At 45.0% G+C, this 22,986-nt stretch overlaps 3 protein-coding genes across 3 annotated transcripts; all 3 read right to left on the reverse strand.

The window, feature by feature from the left end:
- Positions 1-356: 356 nt before the first annotated feature.
- Positions 357-7,108, reverse strand: LOC110976496 (acetylcholinesterase-like). Its single transcript, XM_087147311.1, has 8 exons — positions 6,548-7,108; positions 5,089-5,248; positions 4,829-4,906; positions 4,458-4,576; positions 4,119-4,289; positions 2,793-3,412; positions 2,460-2,647; positions 357-1,307 (listed from the first exon to the last, which is right to left on the reverse strand). The coding sequence occupies exons 1-8, from the start codon at positions 6,911-6,913 to the stop codon at positions 1,246-1,248; spliced, it is 1,764 nt and encodes a 587-aa protein (XP_087003437.1). The 5' UTR covers positions 6,914-7,108; the 3' UTR covers positions 357-1,245.
- A 1,740-nt stretch (positions 7,109-8,848) lies between these two features.
- Positions 8,849-15,162, reverse strand: LOC110976497 (acetylcholinesterase-like). The gene is made up of 8 exons (XM_087147312.1): positions 14,782-15,162; positions 13,374-13,533; positions 13,147-13,224; positions 12,653-12,771; positions 11,091-11,261; positions 10,093-10,715; positions 9,763-9,950; positions 8,849-9,564 (listed from the first exon to the last, which is right to left on the reverse strand). The coding sequence occupies exons 1-8, from the start codon at positions 15,145-15,147 to the stop codon at positions 9,416-9,418; spliced, it is 1,854 nt and encodes a 617-aa protein (XP_087003438.1). The 5' UTR covers positions 15,148-15,162; the 3' UTR covers positions 8,849-9,415.
- Positions 15,163-15,265: 103 nt separating this feature from the next.
- LOC110976465 (acetylcholinesterase-like) lies at positions 15,266-22,565 on the reverse strand. Its single transcript, XM_022229729.2, has 8 exons — positions 21,932-22,565; positions 21,235-21,394; positions 20,152-20,229; positions 19,253-19,371; positions 18,159-18,329; positions 17,152-17,774; positions 16,823-17,010; positions 15,266-16,620 (listed from the first exon to the last, which is right to left on the reverse strand). Exons 1-8 carry the CDS (start codon positions 22,298-22,300, stop codon positions 16,520-16,522), a joined length of 1,809 nt encoding a protein of 602 aa, XP_022085421.2. The 5' UTR covers positions 22,301-22,565; the 3' UTR covers positions 15,266-16,519.
- Between the last annotated feature and the right edge of the window lie 421 nt (positions 22,566-22,986).

Below are 22,986 nucleotides of genomic sequence, written 5' to 3' on the forward strand. Positions count from 1 at the left end.
AATACGGGCATTTCACAATAGTGCGCCTCCAAGAGTTTGCAACGCGTTGACCAATCACAATGAGCGAAATTTGTCGACCCAACGCACGTTTGGAAAGGGTCGACCAATTTCACGCGTTGTGATTGGCCAACGCGTTACAAACTCCTGGAGGCGCACTATTGTGAATCGCCCGTATTAAGGTTATGCTATTGTCCTACTTACCCACAGGGCACACAGTAAACAAACACAGTACATATGCAATAAACATATCTTGATGTTATCCATTTAAAAAAAGTCGGGGGGGGCAACTTCTCCGTCCCCTCTCTGGATACGCCATTGGAATCACTGCAGACAAATGCACAGACTAAAGCCAATAGTTTCAACTTGAACATAATTACCAAATTTAAACCCATTCCGTAACTATAGTTTCGTTATAACAGAGCTCCTGATTTCACTGCACTGCATCTTTTCCACATGATTCTTATTGAAAGTGCTTCAGTGTGTATCTGTGATAAACAGTGCCATCTTGACAAAAGATATGAATGTTGACAGTGTTAAACCCCCGAATATGAATGTGTTTCGCTTTGTGGAGAGTGGAAAATTTTGACATGGACATAAATATAAAACATATCAAAATAAAATGAAACTCGCTGGAGATTATTATACAAACACCAGGCTAAAAAGCTGTTCTTTTATATCGGTTGGTTTGTCATCAAGGTGAATGATATGTCTCCCTCTGATTCCATAATGCATACCTAAAATTGTTTATACGTTCAGGGAGAAGGTGGTTAAGTTTATGATCGTGGCTCTGAATCTTAAGGAGCAACTAGTGAGGCACACCTTCCCATGATCTGATTGAGTCTCTAAGTTGAGACAAGGAAGAGAGTCATCGCGTGAGATAAATATGGCATAATAATCCTCGCAGCTCTTTTTTTTTAGATAGATTCCAACAGGTTCAATTGATTCTTGGTCAAACCACTCCATGAAAGACTCGACATGCCAACTCCAAGACAAACCTATTACAAGCAATGTCGAATTCACACAGTTCTGTTTGATTTAACCCGACTCGACGTAGCTGAATTATCCTAACTTCAGATACAACCGCCTACATGGCAGCTTTAGCATATATGAACGCGGTCTTCAAAATCAAGTTTGCTAGTAACGGATAGACCTCCTCGTGTGAGAAAGTAAACTTGGAATGAAATGACTTAATTTAAACGAAATAATTTTGTCATGACCTCAAACCTTTGTCGCGTAATTATTCGTCTATGATATCTTTCTCCTGAGCTTGTCACCTCTTCGGCGTTTACCGTAGCATTTTTTAGCCTCTGTAAAGAAAGGAAACCACACAAGAATGGATTACTTGCAATCCACAAAGGAGGGCATCCATGATGGACTTGTTGAATCAGAGTTATATTGCACGTCGCGCAATTTGTGAATGTGGACGTTCAATGCGAATAGGAGGCTTGGAGGCGCTTGGTGGCAGCAGACATTAACAGTCAAAGGAGACCTGGTCAATGACTGCGTCACACTCTGCGTGTGCTCGAGCTCAAATTGACGGCTCAGTAGTAGAGAGTCGAGTGAGACCTGTATTTTGCCGAAATCAGGCATTTCAACTTTCTCCAATCATTGAACGTCTTCTCCAATCATTGGACGGCAATGTGGTCAACATTTGGCATATCTGTGTACTATCTGTCGGAAAGGAACGATCGGCGGCCGACAGATTATGAGTGGTCACTGGTTTATAAATGCAAACGGTTGGTCCTTAGTCCGGGCGATGACCACAATAGGGCGCCCAAGTGTCGGCTCAGAGTCGCTCTTTGTCACAGGCGATTAGTGCTTTCTTTAAAAAAAAATCGAGGAAATTTACTGGCCCACCCTGTCGCAACTCTCTCTGCACAGCTCTGACCAATCCTCCTGTGCTAGTCTAGGATTGTTTCCGCCAATGTGAGCACGCACTAATTATTTGCTCAAGCTTGACGCAAACAACAGTTGATCGGTGACCGAGGGGTATGTTTGCCGCCACCAAGCGACATTAAGTCTCCCATTTAAAGAGCCTTTGGATCATCCTCATTCACTAGAAAAAGGCAGCGGTCTTACCGTCATACTTGCATACTCAGTCCAGACCACCCCAATAAGCCTTTTGCGAGAGAAATTTGAATACACTTTTGTACACTGAGTTCTATAAATTCATGTGAACATAAAAATGTAATTCTCCATTTTAAAGATACTGTTGTTATACCTCGTGATTCGGGGCAAGCGTTTGCTGAGTTTCATAACAGACGCCTTGCACCAATACACTGTTTTCAGTGGATAAGAAGGGCAAACAGGAACCAGTCCATTCCAGAGAGGTGGTCCAAGATTGTCTTCAAATTTTGACTGGCAAAAGGCTTATTGAACAGTCCACTCTCCAGAGAGACTGCAGTCCTCGTCGAGATCGGTGTCTGATTCAAAGGCGTTAGTACTTCAACAGCACTCACCAGTAGTCTGTATGACTTTTGGTATGAACTCATTCCACATGAGGCACTCCTTCGCCTTGATGCCACGCCCATTCCCCATGGATGGTGACAGGTCTTTATAGGCAAGTTCCTCGAGGGTAAACAACGGCCATTCTGGCAGTGTCGCCTCCTCCCCCTGCTCGTCATCCATGGCGGATACATTAGGATTGCTACAAGTTGGGGTAAAAAAAATTGAAGACTGTTCTTCATTGCGAGATTTGTCAGCTTAAACAGTAATTATTATTATTTTTTACATCTGCTTTGAAAAGAGATACTTTGAAAACTTTTCTGCACCGTAAGTCTCTCCATACTCACCCAGTTTTAGCCAAATTGGACCAGTATTTGATGGTTTGGATCGACATCCGGGCTTCATCTTCGGTGAACGACCAGTTTGCAGAAGGGATGAGAGGCAGACCAAAGACGAAAATGAGATCGTCGCCGTGAGTCGCCTTGGTCCACTTATTGCCCAGCATGGGCGTAGTGGGGACATGACTCATGTGGTAGTGGTAGACCTTACGGCCCGCCTTGGTGAAGGCTTTGGCCGTTTTCACCCCAGGACAGACGAACATGGCGTCGCCGATAGCCTGCGAGAGGCTCTGGAGATAGTCACAGTCCGGTGTGTCCGCGCAGGAAGGGTCAGCGTACATCATCTTGGCTGCGTCTGCGACGATTGGTTCGGGGCTCACTGCCAATGCCAGGTGAAATTTAGCTTTGGCATCGTAGGTGTCACTGTCGACAAACGGTGCCTCGTCGGTGTTGCTGGGGAAGTCATTTTGTATCTCGAACATACCATCATAAGCAAACGCCCCGATGATAGAAACCGCATCGTTGATGGCGCCCCGCTCGTGGAGATCATCGGGGTCAGCAGGGATGACCGCACCGTCGACAACGGGTGCAAAGGGTAGAAGTTGTCCCCGACCAAATTTCTCAAGTAACTGAGCGAAAAAAGATTGAACATTTTAACTTTAATTTGCTGTTCCATTGGGAGCAAGGTCGCCTAGTATTCCCGAATCTATACAGAGCAAAATATCTGACCGGAAACAAACCTGCAAGTTCTAAGTCATGATTACAAATTTCGGCCTCGGATTGAGCAAGACATATAAACAGTTACAAAATTCTTTCGCAGTCTATTCGTCAAAATTTATTTTTTAAGAGAAAAAGAAATGTGGTTTTCAAAGAATGATTTCAAGTGAAGCTCAAAATATAATGAAAACTTTGGCGTGATCACACCGGAATTGTTCGTAGTTGTTTATTCTTACTGTTACCTTTGTCATTTCTGTATTAAATCACAGCAGAGTAAGAACCTTTGTCGGTTTCCGTGTCTATACCTACATTTTTTGTACAACTCAGCCAAAAAAATGAGAATGCCGGCCTACGTGTAATCCACCAACATGAGATGCAACATGCTGTGGATGATGCGCTACGTTTGAATTTTGACGATGTTTAATACATTGTACACGTCACACCCGTCAAAACACTTCAAACTCCATCCTGGACAATTTTCATGACAATTTGTTGGTATCAACGCTCACAGATGAATGTTGATCAAAAGGGGTTGAATTCTTGCCGTGCGCATTCGACGAAAATCCGAAATGCATGTCACTCCCTACTGATAATAGGTAAACGTGACGCAAGACAGACCTTCAAATAATGGTTTTCGACGATCTCTTCGAATCCCTCCACCTGCTGAAGACATTCCAGCAACTCTTCGGATGTTTGTCGTTCACAGCCGACCAGTTTGCCGAGACCAAACGCATGACGACGCGCCTGGCTTCCTGGAAGGGTTGCCCACGCAGCAGATGCGTCACCACTCTGGGTTCCAGACAAATAAAAAAACGAGACCTGGGCCGTTTTCCAATACCCGACTTCGTCTCCATATTCAATCTCCGATTGTGGACCTGGGACTTCAAATTATTCGGCCTCGGGCGGGCCGTGATGGGGAAGGGCTCCTATTAACACCTCTTCAACAAGTGTCTTTACCTCCAAGATGGCTCCTCGGAAGAGACCTTCGCTTCCCGGTGACACCATGTGCAAACCCACGCTGGCCGCCCCAGCACTCAAACCAAAGATGGCCACTCGCGCAGGATCACCGCCGAAAGCTGATATGGGGGGGAATAAAACAGCTCGTGTGGTAATCAAACGGCGCATGCCCAAAAAACAGCTCGTGTGGTAATCAAACGGCGCATGCCCAATAAAACAGCTCGTGTGGTAATCAAACGGCGCATGCCCAAAAAACCAGCTCGTGTGGTAATCAAACGGCGCATGTCCAAAATGTCCAAACATGAGGAACCATTGGTCATATCTTTTTGTTAATTCACATGAAAAAAAATTGTGGTGCTAGAATGCCATACCTTGGATGTTGTCTCTCACCCATTCCAAGGCTAGACGCTGGTCCAAAAGACCCATGTTACCTGGAATAACGTCATCATCTAACACAAACAACATTCATTTCATTTTGTAATAGCTCACGATGTAATGTGCTTTAATTAGAAAGAACGTACCCGACACATGGCAACGTGCTGCACACATGCGACTTAATTTGTGGGTTGCTTCAAAATTCTCATGTCAATAGCTTTTGCTCTCTTCTCTGGAAATTTTAACTTCAACTCACTGGTCGAAAGAAAGCCAAAAGAGCCGAGACGATAGTTCAGTGTTACAACAATGACGTCACCAACAGCAGCAGTGGGGATCGGGGACAGTTGTGCCATAACACCAGTTCCTACAAGGTAGCCACCGCCATGAATGTACACAAGAACGGCTGCACCTGGAGGCTACAAGAAAACAAAATAGGAATGAAATCTGCTTTCCCCTTAATTATCTCTCATTGTTATTCATTTATCGCATGCATATAGAGTACTGAAGTGAATACGTCACGCGCGTAATTAGTGTGTAAAAGGCATGAGCGCGTGAACCAGCGCGTGAACAAACGCGCGCGCGTACTCCATTCGTTTGCACTGCACTTTCTGGTTCACAGTGACGTCACACTTAGGCACTCTATATCCAGTTCGTAAGTGTGACGTCACTTCTGTTCAAACCACGCTCACTGCACAAAGAGCTGGGTCATTCCATGCATGAGGTTGGGGCACAATTTGTGACGGTGGCAATTGTTATATGGGTGCCGTAAAAGTGAACAGCTATTTCCCTGAATGTGGATTCCAAATTGACATTGTTATACATCTTGCAAGGCTGAGTACAGAGGTGTGTGCTATTTTTACGGAGTAAATGACCTACTCTACAGGTCATGACAGGTGGTAAAATTTACCAATGTAACGAGGACACCGTCACAAATTGTGCCCCAACCTCATGGAATGACCCAGCTACATGAAACCATAGGTGCTCCTCCAATGGAGGCTAGCAATCAGTGGTGCGTGTGCGTGCATGGCGAAGTCCCTTACGACCCGGATACATTTCCTTTGTGCAGTACAGTGGTAACCATTGATTTACAGTATTGAGACTGACATTCAAATCAATGTCTATTAAACCCTAGACCACTGTGTCTCACAAGAACAGCTTGATGACGGATGAGGTAAGATCTTGAACTTTACAGTGTGAGGTTAAGCAAATAATAGTAGATTTGTGGTAGCACCAGGCAGGAAAATTGTGTTGTGAGTTAATTGACGTTCATTGAAAGAATGGAGAGGGAACTCGACGTTTTGGACGGTATCTTATCTGTCCGTATCCGCTCCGAGCGGAACAAAAGAGGGCGTGTTTTTTGGTACTTACTGCATAGGCGGGCCATGAGGCTCACAAGTATATGCGTCTTTGACGCGGAACTTGTTCAGTTAGTACGCTTAACTAATTTGTTCCGGCTTGTATGGTCTTTGGGTACACGCAGACAGAGCGCGTGCAAGAACCTGCTTGTATAACCATCTGTTTTTCTTTCGCCGATTGGGGGTGCACTTCAACTCGGAGCGGATACGGTCAGAAATGTTCCTTTACGACCGGTTGTGCTATTCTTTTCAGAACCCCACAAACAGCCTCACAAACTCACAGAGATTTCCTACCTTGCTTCCTAAAACGATAGATAAATACTCAGTTTATGTGAATACAGCAGCATATTGGATTCTTACGACAGGCTGAGGCACGAATACATCAAGAAATAGACAATCTTCATCGAACAGCCCAGTCATTGTGTAATTTCCGAAAGGCACGAGGGGTTGTGGGCAGCGGTTGCCCAGCTCTGTGGCCTGCAGTTCCCCGCTCCATGAATTAGCGACGGGAGGTTTGAAGCGCAGCGGGCCGACGGGAGCCTCAGCATACGGTATGCCGAGGTAGGCGTCCACGCGCCGGCGAAGCGCGGGGTCGGTGGGGCTGAACTCGAGCCTCGTGCCGACGATGCGACCCTGGCTCGTGGTGACGACCGGAGGGTCCTCGCTTGTCTCTGTTGCAACACAGAAAACCAGCCACCAAACGCAAAGAAACCTCAGGTACCCCATTTTCGAGGCAGGAAGTTGTCAGGAGAGTGAAGCTGGTCGCTACTTTAGTGTTTGACACTATGCGACAGTACCCATGCCAAGTGCGTGCGCATCAGGCAATTGCAAGTTTCAACGACGACCATTCGTTACGTATCGTTGATGTTTACTTGCTATTCAATATCTTTTTTTTGCGCACGGATTACCAGGGAAAAATCAACGAGTGTCAACCAACGGTTTTTACTCGAACTTGTCCCAGGCTGTGAATGAGCCGATGGGCAAACAAGATATGACCGAGACTTTGAGCTTGGCCAAGGGCTGAGATGCAGAGTTTTGAGTAACTAGCATTTACATGACTGTAGGCAGAGATCTACTTTCAGCATGGCTGCTATCTTACGGGCCAATGTTTTTGTTCCACTGGGTATGCACAAAGGAGGTTCCCCCATGGAAAAAAAGAGCTGCCCTGCAAGATGGCTACCACGTAAAACCACTATAGTTGTTGCAAGCTTAGTACATGTATAGTTGTTACACTTGCATCCACGCCTTTCCAATAGAGGGTCTGCATTGCTGCCACCTTGCGGGCCAGTGCTTTTGTTCCGCAGAGTATGCACAAAGGAGTTTCCCTGTCGAATGAAAGAACTGCTCTACAAGATGGCTACCACGCAAAGCCTCAATTGCCGGGAAATTTAGCCTGCTGCCCGAAATATTGTTTCCATTGTTGACTTGATGGCATGTAAAATCTGTGCTTCGCTTCACTTTAGAAAGTCTTGAAGCTGGAATTTGTAACAATTCACTTCGTTGTATGCTAGGCATAATCTGTCGGAAATAATGGTGCGTGGGATATAGTCCATTGTCTATTGAAACGCCGTACACAAAATGAAAGGTCACGTTCAGGGGCCAAAGGGTAGAGGGAGATAGGCCTTATGCTAGTTATATTGTTGGCTGTTCAATGGTAAGCAGCGAACTTTAGACGGGGAAAGAAATAAAGTCGTGTGGTAACGTGGTGACTCGATCGGCGAATAAGCGCTATCGCGTATGCACAGAGTATTAAACTGCCCTTGTTATTTGATTTCTACCTTTGCGTTGTATTCAAAATGTTGAACACTCAACGTTAATTTTGAACTGATCAGTAGGCCTCTGTACTGATGACGTCACGCTTTGTTTACGTGAGCGCCTTTTTCTATATATAGACCTTTTTTACCCACGTGACTAAATGCAAACAATACCACCACGTGTGGACCGACGTGACCACGGTGATCGCATGTATTCCTACGGGCAGCTTCAAACACGTGCAAGCGCACATGCTAACGCTGCATGCTTGACTAGTTTATCTTGAATAGGTAGATTACCATCACAACTCCATGTACTCATTACCATCACAACAGGTGGCGGTCCAGCACGACCGTGACGTCACGGGAACAAGGTCTATATAGCAACTGAGGTTTTCGCAGGACAGCACGCTTGTAAGCAAAGTGTGGCGTCACCGATACAAGGGGTCCTTTGGTGTGGGTAAAACATATTATTTTGTGGTTGTTCAGTTCAGCTACAGGTTTCCCTACAAATGCCACTTTTTAAGCCTACTTCCTCAAGAATGTACGCTTTAGCGAGGAAGAGAAATTTTAAAAAGGAAGTAGACAAAAATCACCTGCCTTAGGCTTACTCAGTTCGGTCAAATTTGAACCGGCACTTATTTTATGCTGCTGGTAAGCACTCAACCTCGCATTCTGCATTTAATACGAGCCTGTACTAACCAGGTGTATGTGTAGGCCTACTGATTAACTCTAAACATAGAACCTCCTGATGTTTCTTCTGAACCCAATTTATTTCGTAGGTCCTTGGTATAGTGCCTACTTTGCTCATTGGATAACCTGACCCCGGAGTTGCGTTTAATGACAGACAGGGGACATAGAAATACAAGAATGGAAAGCAAGCTTTACATAAAATTATGAAAAGCGAAGAGCGATTGGTCTTTTATTTTAACATTTGGATTTAATAGCAATGAAAGAAACCAATGTTAAAGGTTTCAAGTTATAATTGACACACATATACTATCGTAACGGTGACAAACAACGACAAATGCTGTGAAGTCAAGGCCAAATTCCTTTTTTGACTGCAACAAATGAAACCCTTTTCACCAAAAGTCTCTGAATCTTTGCCTACACCGCCTTCTTATCCAAAGCACCTTGTTTAAGCTCAGCTGAAAGATCAAATGAAAAGAGACGAAGAGAGGAAAATCCCAGGGGCCCACGAAAAGCCTAACATGAAGTGTAACATGATCTACCCCGTTCTTCCTATGTGAATATGCAAAAAGGAATTTACGAAAGTGGCCGAAATGGTACTTTGCAGTTAAGGTTCATCTGGCCCGACCCCACACAGCTGAAAGATCAAATGAAAAGAGACGGTGAGAGAAAAATCCCAGGGGGCCCACGAAAAGCCTAACATGAAGTGTAACATGATCTACCCCGTTCTTCCTATGTGAATATGCAAAAAGGAATTTACGAAAATGGCCGAAATGGTACTTTGCTGTTAAGGTTCATCTGGCCCAACCCCATACTTGGTCGATTCATCATTCCTATATTCCTCGGAGCAGGTCTTCTTTGTGCATGTGCCGTCTGGAACGATACCGCCCTTATCCTCTTTTACGTTTTTGGCCTCTTGGCACTTTTTGGCTTCCTCTGAAAAAAAAAACATTGAAAATATGAGGAACACTTCCTTTCTAATCCAGATGGTAGAGTCGTACCGGAACCAAATTAATTTTTTTTTTGTTAAAATGCGGTAATGCCCGACTCCGCAATTTGAGACAAATCTCCAAGCTGAGATATTTTTGAGCCCCCGTGTCGACTTTTGCATGTTTATCCGTCAACAGCACTCACCAGCAATGTGAACGAGTTTTGGTATGAACTCGTTCCACATGAGGCACTCTTTAGCCTTGATGCCACGCCCATTCCCCATGGATGGTGACAGGTCTTTGTAGGCCATTTCCTCGAGGGTAAACAACGGCCATTCCGGCAGCTTCTCCCCCTCCCCCCGCTCGTCATCTAGGGAAGACAGATTAGGGTTGCTGAAAAATAGGGACGGAAAGGTAAATTGGGCCGTGTTTATTATTGATTTCTTTATTTCGATTTGGCCACATTTTTAAAAAAGAGAGACGGGTGCGGAATCAGCGTTGAAAGAATTTCTTCACTTAATAACTACGAGCTCACCCAGTTTTAGCTAGGTTCGCCCAGTACTTGATGGTCCGGATCGACATCCGGGCTTCATCCTCGGTGAACGACCAGTTTGCAGAAGGGATGAGAGGCAGACCAAAGACGAAAATGAGATCGTCACCGTGAGTCGCCTTGGTCCACTTATTGCCCAGCATGGGCGTAGTGGGGACGTGACGCATGTGGTAGTGGTAGACCTTACGGCCCGCCTTGGCGAAGGCCTTGGCCGTTTTCACCCCAGGACAGACGAACATGGCGTCGCCGATAACCTGCGAGAGGCTTTGAAGATAGTCGCAGTCCGGTGCACCCGCGCAGGTAGCGTCAGTGTAAATCATTTTGGTGAAGTCTGCGACGATTGGCTCGGGGCTTACCAAGAAAGAGAGTTTAATTTTCGCGTGGGTATCGTAGGTGTTGCTGTCAACAAACGGCGCTTCGTTGGTGCAGTTTGGGAAGGCAGGTGCGACCATAAGCAGACCCTCATCTGCGAGAGCCCCGATGATAGAAACTGCATCGTTGATGGCGCCCTGCTCGTAAAGGTCATTGGGGTCAGCAGGAATGACCTTGCCATCAACAACGGGGGCAAAGGTCAACTGTAACATATGCCCTCCTAATTCTGCGAGTAACTGCAAAATAATTTCCCAAAAGACAACCCTTTTAGTTTCAAAAGCAATGAAAACAGAGTATTTAAAACATCCAAGCATGAAATTATACGATCCGTGTGGTCCATATCGAGATATTATGATTTCAAAGGAGAATTGCAGGAACCAATGCGTGAATATTTATGATTTTAATTATTATTCAAACCGCCAGTTTTCATGTAGTCATTTCAATAAAAGGTGACTCTGTCTGACAAAAATGATTTTTCTTTATTCTTTCGTGCGCCTGCATTCTGCGAGTTTGGCTGAACAGTTATTCGAAGTTCATATCAGGCGGTGCCAATTTGACGAAAATCTGTACTTATATGTAATATTAACATAAGTCAGTGATACAACACAAACCTTCTCATATTGGTTTTCGATGATCTTGTCAAATCCCTCCAACTGCTGCAGACATTCCAGCAACGCTGCTGACGTTTGTCGTTCGCAGCCGACCAGCTTTCCAAAAGTGAAGGCTCGATTGGTTGCCTCGCTGGCCGGAACGGTCGCCCATGGGGCAACCGCGTCACCGCTCTGGGTACCAGACACATAATAAAGACCTCATAAAAACCACACCGTGCCCCGAGCAGGCAGGTGTTTGGTTGGCACAGGTCTGTCGTTCTTCCCAAACTTGAATTTATATTCACACAAAATAAACAAGCACCATAAAAGAATTCAGCTCACCAATTTTACCGTGCACGGTTGTCGTTATCGTTCCAATCTAGTATTGGATGCTGGTTCCACATTTTTCTCCTACCTTTTGCCATTTATAAAGCTTTTAAGACCTAGCCTACCTACAACCTAAATAGCTTAACAGCACCTCATTCTTTGCCTATGACGATGGCAGTGGAGCTTGGGTCATACGTCGGTCAGTGAAAGCACCCGTAGCAGAGCAAAATTTATTCTCTGGCCGATCGATAAATAAATATAGCATGTTTCTGCACATGTGCTAGCATCTTTACATGCAGGTTAAATTCGGGAAGGGTTACTTCTTTGCAATTTTGTGTAAAAAATGGGTATGAGAACGCATAAAACGAGATCTGATCCCGAAATTCCAAAATCTCAAAGAGAGAAAAAATCGTACGCAAAAAGTGCATTCGGTTCAAAATGACCGATTCTATTGCGCCCTGATAAATAACCTTTGAACACAAACATGAAATATGATTTTTGTTTTCTATGAGTATTGTAGTTGAGTCCAACTCTTCTAAGTTCACGTTCTACTCGTTTGAGTCTGTGTTTTAAAAAAATCTGAGTCTGTGTAAAAAGATCATACCCTTACTCAAGTCTAAGTCCGATTCATGATTCCACGTAGCCTGTTTTCTTTTCAAATTCCTTCACCAGATAAAAACCATAATAAGTGCTTTGCTTTTCTTGGCCTGAAAAAATAACGAAGTAAATTGTGAAGTTGGCCATGGTTACCAGGTCCTGTAATTGAGAACCCGGTACAAAGTCTGGATGGACAACCCAACGGTCAGCACAGGAGCTGGAGATGCTTCGTAAATTAACTGACTAAGTCTGCAAGTGGTATATAGCCTGGCAGTTGAGGTTTGCGACTTGTGACCATAGTCGGGGCTCTCAGGCTGCATCCAAATCTCTTGTCTAGAGGTTTTCAATCCATTGTAAATGCGTGGAGACGCGTAGACAATAGACCTAGCCGTAGCTCTGGAAGCCCCTTTTCGGACACGGCCAAATCCAGCTGCTGGCCATGAGCTGTGGAACTGGGCAAGGTACTTTGCCTTTACTTGCCTGTCTCCACCCACGAATAGAATGGGTACCGGCGTCAGGTGAGGAGAAACCTTTCATAGACTGGTATCCCGTTCAGGCCGGAATACAAATATTCTCGGTCATTTTATAAAAAGGAAACTGGAGAAAACACAAATCTGACGCCCCCCCGGTATTATGCTGGGGCATTTTGTGGGGGTTACCTCTAAGATGGCACCCCGATAGAGACCTCCACTGTCTGGTGACACCATGTGCAAACCCACGCTAGCTGCCCCTGCACTCTCACCGAAGATGGCCACTCGTGATGGATCACCGCCGAAAGCTGCCCGTCGAGACAAACAAATAAACCAAAATCAAGAAAAGGTCGTGAATTTCAATTAAAAACTCCTAAAATGCATCCTCTGAAAATGCTTTTGCCTCTCGTTGAGGAGCTGGGTGGTAATTTTTAAAAATGCAGGTAATCTCCTGAAAAGGATGGGGTGGGGACTCCAAAAAGGAGGGAGGGTGTTCGATTTTTCCTTCCTCGGTGTGAGAGTTGTTTTTTTTAGATTGAAATAATCAGTCAATAAGAGAAAAACAGGAAAAGAGAACATATGCCAATTACACAAAGCAAAAAAAAAAACACAAACAAACAGACCCCAAACGGTGGAAACAAACAAAGGAGCGGGCTCCGCTTGTATCGGCTGGCATGTCATACCTTTGATGTTGTCTCTCACCCATTCCAGGGCTAGACGCTGATCCAAAAGTCCCATGTTACCTGCGATGACGTCATCATCTAGTGCAGAAAAGGATACATTGCTAATGTGAGTGACTCGCACGTCAACAGTTCCTATAAAAGTGAACCACTTCGTCTGACTTGATTGGTACTTGAACATTTTAAACTTTGATTCGTGTTGTTTGTTTCAAAATGGAACGTTAACTTACTTGTTGAAAGAAAGCCGAGAGCCCCGAGTCGATAGTTCAGTGTTACGACAATCACATCACCAACAGCAGCAGTGGCAATCGGGTAAACATCCCCCATGACACCAGCTCCTACGATGAAGCCACCGCCATGAATGAAGACAAGAACGGCTGCGTTTGGAGGCTACACAGAAACAAGACAGAAATGTGTTCTTCATTGAAGCTGATTCCACAAGGCCCTCTCAGGCCCTCTCTTAAAGAGGCACTGTCTGCTCACCTAGGTTTGTAATGGTCTTCTGCAGCTTCGAAGATTCCAAAGTCATACGAAAAAAAATACGATGGGAGTCAGGTTGGCGTAGTGGTTCTTTCCTCGCCTTCCACCTCTGCGGTTCGGGTTCGAATCCCGGCCTAGTCCCCATGTGAGTTTTCTGATTCTGTAGGTTTTACTCAGAATATTCCTCTGGACTTTTCCTCCCACCTCTAAAACTGTAACTGCTTCCCATTGTTTCCTCTCTACAGGTTAGGCTTGCAAGCTACAGTGCCTATGGCTCTCTTGAGGAATACTTGGTGCCATTACCAGAAACAATTAACAAATTCAGAATCCAAGATATGTGACGAAATAATTATGTCGAAACTTTGATTGTCTCCTCTCAGAGCGATCACCACTCTGTATACATTTGCTCACCACTTTGTATACATTTGCGACCAAAGCGTAACAGTTTAGGAAAGGGCAGGCCTCCAATCATTTTTTTTCCTAACGCCCCAAAAACTAGCACCTTAAAGATCCTTATGATTTTGAAGCTGTGTTCACTTAATGTACTTTAATTGAAAGATTGATTGATAAGTGGTTTCACGAGAGAAAACAAAGTATCGAAATCCTGCCTAAACTTCTGGAAAAAGGACTATCAACGATTTTCACATGGTCTCATATGAATGTTGAAATAGGTAATGGTCCCGTCGACGTCATACACAAAATCTGCCAAAGAGTTAAGAAAAACTCTGTGGCTATTGTTATGGAAGCGGAGACAGGTTTCTGTCTACTGTCATGCACCATCCAGGCGCCTTAGAAAGAAACGGGAACCAGAATATTCTATAGATCTTGGACTACATTTGATCATCCTCCAAAGGTATGAATCTTTCAAAAAATGAGAGAAAACCATGGACAGAAAGTAAACATGCGCCGTTATTGAGAAAATAAAGACATTAAAAAAAGGAGGGGAAAAACGCATATCTGGTGGACTTGATCCTGTCAAGCGCGGATAGCAGAAAGCGCGCGCACCGACTGAGCTATCGCAATGCCACGGCGACGTCTGGGAAACTGAAACCTTATAACATCTGCAATGATAATTGCTCCATGCAATAACTTGAATTTGGAAGTCTTATTACGGTTACCGTAACTATAGCCACTCTATAAGAAACATGGGATTCTCACAACAGGTTGGGGCACAAATACATCGACACAAAGACAATCTTCAGCGAAAGGCCCAGTCACATTCACGTTTATGGTGGGGAAGAAGTGGGGCTGAGGGCAGCGGTTGCCCAGCTTGGTGGCCTGAAGCTCCCCGCTCCATGACTTAGCGACGGGAGGTTTGAAGCGCAGCGGGCCGACGGGAGCCTCAGCGTACGGTATGCCGAGGTAGGCGTCCACGCTCCGGCGTAGCGCAGGGTCGATGGGGCTGGACTGGAGCCTCGTGCCGAGGATGCGACCCTGGCTCGTGGTGACGACCGGAGGGTCCTTACCCTCCGCCGAAGCCACAGAGAAAACCAGACACAAAACGCAGAACTTCAGGTACACCATTTTCACGTCACCAAATCGTCAGTCGCGTGCAGCTGGTTGCTACTTTTATCGGGTTTGTCAATAAACTCACAAGCCTAGCGCGTGCGCAACAGACAGTGACGGGTTCCAGCGATGACCATTCTGTCAACCTCTCATCGACATTTGCCTGGTATCCAATATTTATTTTGCTCACAGATTACCTGGGAAAATCTACCAACCGTCACAAACGGTTCTCACTCGAACTTACCCCAGGCTGTGTAAATGAGCCGACGGGTCAACAAGATACGACCGAGACTTTGAACCTGACTGGCCATGGAATGTACAGGTTGTCAGACATTCCACACACACACAAAGTAACAAGCGTTTGCATATGGGCAAAGCTCTACTTAACCAACCCCCACAGCAGTACCTATATGCACTGGATTAACCATCTGCAAGCCTACGGTCCAGTTGTTCGCACATCAACGTCTTTCACACTCCCAGGAAATGTGCCGCTCAAGATGGTCTACAATTGTTCTAGGACATGAAATCATGTGACATGAAAAGTAGTTTGTCGTCATTTTTAAACGCGAGGAAGGCTCCCCTTTTAATTAGGCCTATGTGGAATTTATCTCATCGAGCTATTAGCCTATCTGGCAGATTCAAAATCTATTTTACATGGCGTTATGGGTTTGTTCCATCGTCGCGAGAGTGTATATCAAAATTATAGCAACATTGTGGAAACACAGAAAGACAACGCATAGTGAAATTCATAACAGAACCACAGTGTTTAAAACATTTTCACACAACGTCGTAAGGTCACACTTAGAGGTTCTATGTAAATCGAAGGGTTTGCCAGTCATGTCTCACAACAATGGCTGAACGCACGAGCCCAAATGAAAATTGTTGCAGTATATGAGCAGTCTTGAGGCAGATGCATCTACACAGCCTCGACACTTCATTCTTTCCCTGGCTTGATTTTGATTTCACTCCGCATGTATAGATTAAATAATTATAGTATCGAACTCAATAATGTACGAAGATTCCAAAGTATAATTGATGTTCAAGTATATATATCACAATGTTAAAAACACTTACAACAGCTATTCAACGCTACAATGTTATTCAACTGTGTGTAAATTCGTTTTGGACCAATCAAACCCCTCATTACAACTCTCTCATTCACACGTTTGACTGCCTACAGACCCTTATCAAGCATTCTTATCTAAAAAGCAGTTTGCCTTTAGCTAAAAAAGACAAAAGAAGAAAACAACCAGAATGCGTAAAACGTACATAAAATTTGAATAAGCTTGCCCCGTTCTTTTTAATGTGAAGATAATATCGAGTGTAAGCGGTTCATTGCTTTTAGAAATCGTTTGGTCCCAAACCCCAGCTGGGTAGATGAATCATTCCTCTATTCTTCAGGGCAGGTCTCCTTCGTGCACGTTCCTTCCTCATCGACGCCATCTTTGTTCTCTTTCGCCTCTTCGGTCTCTCGGCACTTTTTGGCTTCCTCTGAAATCCATGGAAAAAAACCAAAGGTTATTTGAGGAACGGTTCATTTGTAATACAGGTGGTCAGGTCATACTAGCGAGAGAAGTTGATGGAAAAGGCGCGCCATTCTAAAATTTGAGAAATTTAAAATCTCAAATCCCAAAACGTAAGCATTTAATGCTATGCGTCGACTGTTTCATTAATGCTTGTCAATAGCACTCACTGGCGATATGAACGAGTTTTGGTATGAATTCGTTCCACATGAGGCACTCCTTGGCCTTGATGCCACGCCCATTCCCCATAGATGGTGACAGGTCTTTGTAGGCGAGTTCCTCCAGGGTAAACAACGGCCATTCCGGCAGTTTCTCCTCCTCCCCCTGCTCGGCATCCAAGGAGGACAGATTAGGATTGCTAAAATCAGAATAAAAAGGCAAACTGAAGGGTGTCCTTCTATGCAAAATTTAACAGCTTTAACAGCCATTTTTGAAAAATGTCCCAATAAAAGAGATAAAATAAGCTTTAAAAAGTTTTGCTCAGCCTTTCGTGGCGCACCTAGTTTTAGCTAAATTCGCCCAGTATTTGATGGTCCGGATCGACATCCGGGCTTCATCCTCGGTGAATGACCAGTTTACAGAAGCGATGAGAGGCATACCAAAGACGAAAATGAGATCGTCGCCGTGCATAGACTTGGTCCACTTATTGCCCAGTAAGGATGTGGTAGCGATATGACTCATGTGGTAGTAGTAGACCTTGCGGCCTGCCTTGGTGAAGGCTTTGGCCGTTTTCACCGCAGAACAGACAAACATGGGGTCGCCGATAACCTGCGAGAGGCTCTGAAGATAGTCGCAGTCTGGTGCGTCTGCGCAGGTAGCGTCAGTGTACATCATTCTGGCTGCGTCTGCGACGATCGGCTCGGGGCTTACCAACAAGGAGAGTTGAGTTTTGGCGTAGACATCGTAGGTGTCGCTGTCGACAAACGGCGCTTCGTCGGTGTTGTTCGGGAAGTTAGGTTTGACCATGAACATACCCTCATCTGCAAGAGACCCGATAATCGCGACGGCGTCGTTGATGGCGCCCTGCTCGTAGAGGTCACTGAGGTCAGCAGGAATGACCTCGCCATCAACAACGGGTGCAAAGGTCAACTGTAACATCTCCTCTCCCAATTGTGCAAGTAACTGCAATTTTTTTCCAAAAGAACAAGTTCTACTTTATAAAAGCAGAGAAAACACAGTATTTAAAACATATCTAAGCGTGAAATTGTCTGGAAACGTAACCCTAGCGTTCCATATCAAAAGGTGCTGATTTCAAATGAGGATAAATTCTGGCACCAACGTGTGCAAGTGATGATTTTAAGTAAATATTCAATTTTTAATACGGCAATCGTCCTATTGACATGCAATCAAATAAAAAAGAGGCACTCTAAGTCCCTGTCCAAGATGACTTTTCTTTCGCGGGCTTATCCATTCTGCGAGTTTTGGTTACTGGACAAGTCGTGGTTGAAATCTTGCGGTGCGATGTATTTTTTCTGTCATAAAATGAGTCAGTGATGAAAAACGAACCTTCTCATATTGGTTTTCGATGATCGTGTCAAATCCCTCCAACTGCTGCAGACACTTCAGCAACTCTTCCGACGTTTGGCGTTCGCAGCCAACTAGCTTTCCAAAAGTGAAGGCTCGACGGGGTGCCTCACTAGCCGGAATGGTGGCCCACGGGGCAGCCGCATCACCACTCTGGGTACCAGGCACATAATGTAAGACAGCATGAGACAACACCTATTCCCGAGAATGGCCGCCACTTCAGCAGGCAAGTGTTTGGTTGGCAAACGTATATTTTGACGGGCAGTGGGGTTCATTTTCACATAAAATAACTTTGCATTCTTCATCAAATGGCGAGATGGTCACCATGCTCGGTTGGCGTTATTGCTACGATCCAGCAGCGGGCCCTGGCTCTAACTACTGTTGACGATTCATAGCACTTTGAAGGCTGGATTCGTTTGGTATTGTAACTACTGATGCCTCGAATGAGTTTGGTTAACAGTGGCAAGCAAGCCTAGATATTACGTTTGTATTCGGCACGGTAAGATGGCCGCCGCTGTCTTCAATGACCTATGTGTGCTGATTAAATTAAGGGGCATTATGGCTCCAGGTTGGCTTCAAATGAAATCTGTGCCTCAACACCGCAGGCGGCGCCCCATTCTTTGTCTGTGACAATGGCCGATATACTTTGGATCACGTGGGTCAGTGGAAGCAAGCCATAGCGCAATACCACAAGTAATAGACCTTATTCGCGGCGTCCTCAATTTCAGTCGTATTCCTGAACGTACAGTGTCAATTTGACACCCGTAATGGGTTGGTACCAGGTGATTTTGGGGGTCGGAATGAAATCGTAGAATATAGTCTGGTTCTTTAAATTTAACACTTTCAAATAAATACACTACGTTGGGGAATACGACTGAAATTGGGGACGCCGTGACAGATCCATAAATTAATAACGTATGCTTAAGCGCATGGGCCAGCAAATATACATGCAGGTAGGCCTATTAGTTCAGTGTATTTCCAGACATTTCTGGGAACGGGGTATCCGTAAGCTCATGTTTTACGGGTACGTGAACACCCACTCTTTTTTATAGTACCCTATTTAGGGTTTTTTTCACCTCCAAGATGACACCTCGGTAAAGCCCTCCACTTCCCGGTGACACCATGTGCAAACCCACGCTGGCCGCTCCAGCACTCACACCGAAGATAGTCACTCGTGCGGGATCACCGCCGAAAGCTGAAAGGCAAGAGAAAAAAAAACAATTTCAATTCAAAACTGACAAAATGCATCACTGAAGGAAGATTCCGCCCCAGGGCGTAAATACTTGGGGATTGGAATATATTTATATTCCTCTCCCTTTTTGACTATATACAGGGAGGGATGGACTACTGAATTCTCACCCACTTTTTCATGGTGAGAACAAATCCAGGCGGGTTGTGAAGACTTTCCAACACTCAAACTGTATTCTATAGCATTCAAAAAGGTAGAACAAACAAATAAGCCATAACTATTGCGTTCTGATATAATAAATAGTAAGATGTATATCTGTATAATAAACGTTCCCCCTACAAAGAGATGTGTTAGCACCCCCCTGCATTTCTAGAGCTGTTAGCACCTCCCCATATGCTTTTCAAATTTCCATGGCTGGGCAAGTCTCCCCCCTCCCACAATTCCCCTTCCTTCCGACTGCCAGCACAAATTTACGCCACTGCCTGCCTTGGTTAAATGGATAATTTAAAATACGTGTACTAACAAGTGTTTTCCCCAGTGACAGGATGGGTAGGGGGCTCTAAAAAGGGCGGGGGGGGGCTGGGGATGACACGTGTGGGCGGGGCATACGATGATGAATTTCCCACTTCTGTGAGAAAAGCTGTTTCTGTGAAGTAAAATAACCAGTTGAAGAAGAAGAAACGGGGAAAGATTCCTTTAAACACAACACGAATCAAACGAAAGCAGACCAACAATTATGAAAAAACGTAGGAGCGGGCACAGGTTGCATTCATTGGTTCGTCATACCTTTGATGTTGTCTCTCACCCACTCCATGGCTAGACGCTGGTCCAAAAGACCCATGTTACCCGGAATGACGTCATCGTCTAGTGCAAACAGGGAATACAATGTTATTGTGAGCAACTTGCTCATGTGTATAATGTATCCTTCACTCTTTTACCTTGGGTGAGAAAAAGGCAAACAACCCCCCCCCCAAAAGCAAACAACGAGCACCCAAACAATAAACAAAACAAAAACAGATCCTGTTTCGTGGCATCTGTAAAATAAAGTACATTTATAGGCTGGTAGGATTGTTTTCACACTTTTTTCTACTGATTCGGCGTACAGCTAAGTGCTAATTGGTGGCATTTGTTTCAAATGGAAATAAACCGAACTTTTAAGGGTAATCCACCTAGAGCAGGAGCACCCCCTCATCGGTTGAAAAAGAGCCATGTTGGTTGGGAGTGCTCATTTTGTTGGTAGCGATGCGACCGTAACGCGTGCATTTTATTGTCGTTTGTCAACCAGCAAAGTGCAGTTCCTACTGAAGGAGCCTGCGTTCCTAGGAAAATTGCACCCTCTCTTGGTCAAGCTCAAGTCTCATAAACATGTATAATTACGTGAGTGAATAAGTCAAGACTAGTGAACTTTTCTGCACCACACTCAACTGCAATGGACACATTTCCCGAAATTCACGTTTTTCCAAACTTGTCCCCCTTAACACTGTAAGGTTGGGTTACTTATTTTGCTTTCAAACAGGCTATCATGACTTCCGAATAAGCTTTTTTGCGCCTTCTGTTGAAAATAAACGAAAGCAGCTTACGCCATGCAGGCTTGAGGGTGTAAACCATGTACATACCAACCTTGGCTTTCTTTACTCATCGGGAATTGTGAATTACACAGTTTTTGCTTGAGGCTACGGATATGTACCAGTACCGTTGATTAACACTGTCAAAAATATAGGCTCTTTAGCCAAAATATGGAGCTTAGCCAGCTGCGTGCACTTATGAAGGTCAACAGTTCCAACAGAGTAAACCGCCGCGGCTTATTTGTTTGGACCTTAAACCTTTTGACGTTGATACCTCTTCCTCCTGGAAATTTCAATAACTCACTTGTTGAAAGAAAGCCGAGAGCTCCGAGTCGATAATTCAGTGTTACGACAATAACATCACCAATGGTAGCAGTGGCAGTGGGGGGCATATCCTCCAGGACACCTGTTCCAGTGGTGAAGCCACCGCCATGAATGAAGACAAGAACGGCTGCATTTGGAGGCTACGAGGAAACAAGACAGAAATGCACTCTTATAACGTCTCCGCTCTTTAGTTGATCGGGCACCTCCCGGTCCTATTTTTCTATTCAGGCCGATAATTCGCCTTTCCTCCAGTGCAGTGCTTTCATATGATCACGATATTTCGCGTGAGAGACAAGACGCGCCGCAGAATTTTGAATGCGCTGTAATTTGGTAGTCTCGTACTTCAGGCAAACCAAACAAAAGACTGTTATAGTAGTCCGATCTGGAAGTGACAAATGTGTGCACGAGGTGCTCAGTTGATTGGCTATCAAAGTACTTACGGATCTGAACAATTTTATACACAGCATATGAAGCTGACTTGGTAACAGATTTCAAATTAGATTAATGAATAGATTGACAAGTGGTTTTGCAAGAAAAAACTTGCAGCCTACCCAACTGTGTGTAAAAATGGACTACTATCGATTTTTTAAAGTGACCGCGATACAAATGTTTATAGGTGATGGTCCCTTTGGACACAAACTCCTCTACCAAAGAATAAGCAAAAATGAGATTCTTACAACAGGTTGAGGCACAAATACATCGACACACAAACAGTCCTCGGCGAAAGGTCCGGTCACTGTCAGGTTTACGGCAGGGAAAAAGAGGGGTTGTGGGCAGCGGTTGCCCAGCTTGGTGGCCTGAAGCTCCCCGCTCCATGACTTAGCGACGGGAGGTTTGAAGCGCAGCGGGCCGATGGGAGCCTCAGCGTACGGTATGCCGAGGTAGGCGTCCACGCTCCGGCGAAGCGCAGGGTCGATGGGGCTGAAGTCAAGCCTCGTGCCGACGATGCGACCCTGGCTCGTGTTGACAACCGGAGGGTGCTTGCTGGCTGCTGACGCGACAGAAAGAGCCAGGCACAAAACGCTAAGACACTTTAGGTGCCCCATTTTAATGCCACTAAACTTCAGTAGTTTGCAGCTGGTTGCTACTATTATCTTGTTTATCGATAAACAGCTCACACGCCTTGCCCTTGCGCATCAATGACAGATTTCAGCGACCACCAGTTTGTCAACCTCCTGTCGGTGTTTGCCTAGTATTGAAGATATACTGTGTTCAATATACACTTTCCTCACAAATTACCAGGAAAAATCTACCAATAGTTGAAAAATGGGTCTGTCTCGAACTTGCTTCAGGCTGTGCAAATGAACTGACGGGTAAACAAGATACGACAGAGACTTTGATCCTCACCGAGGGGTTCCATGGGTCGAAACATTAATGAGTAAAGCGTTTGCATGTAGGCAGAGGTCTACTTTGCCAACTTCCCACAGCAGTACTCAGGACATCAAGCACCAGGCTAACAATTTTGCAACGTTGTAGTCAAGTCGTCACACATCCACAACTTTTAATCTGCTCGGGAATACACTGCCCAAAGCATAGGCGTAAATCCCGGGGGATGGGGTTCCCCCAACTTCCGGCACAGATTTACGCCACTGGCCCAAATGATCTGTTTGGATTTAGTACTTGAAGCCACGTAAGCCCTAATACATTTTAAAAGATAGTTTCTCGTCCCAGTTTTCAAGGAACGGTGAAATATGGCTGATTTTTCGTAATATAGCTTTGAATACATGGATGT

Source organism: Acanthaster planci, linkage group LG16 (genome assembly GCF_054643075.1).
Source record: "Acanthaster planci isolate LZ-2023a linkage group LG16, COTS_SCS, whole genome shotgun sequence".
Lineage (NCBI taxonomy): Eukaryota > Metazoa > Echinodermata > Asteroidea > Valvatida > Acanthasteridae > Acanthaster > Acanthaster planci.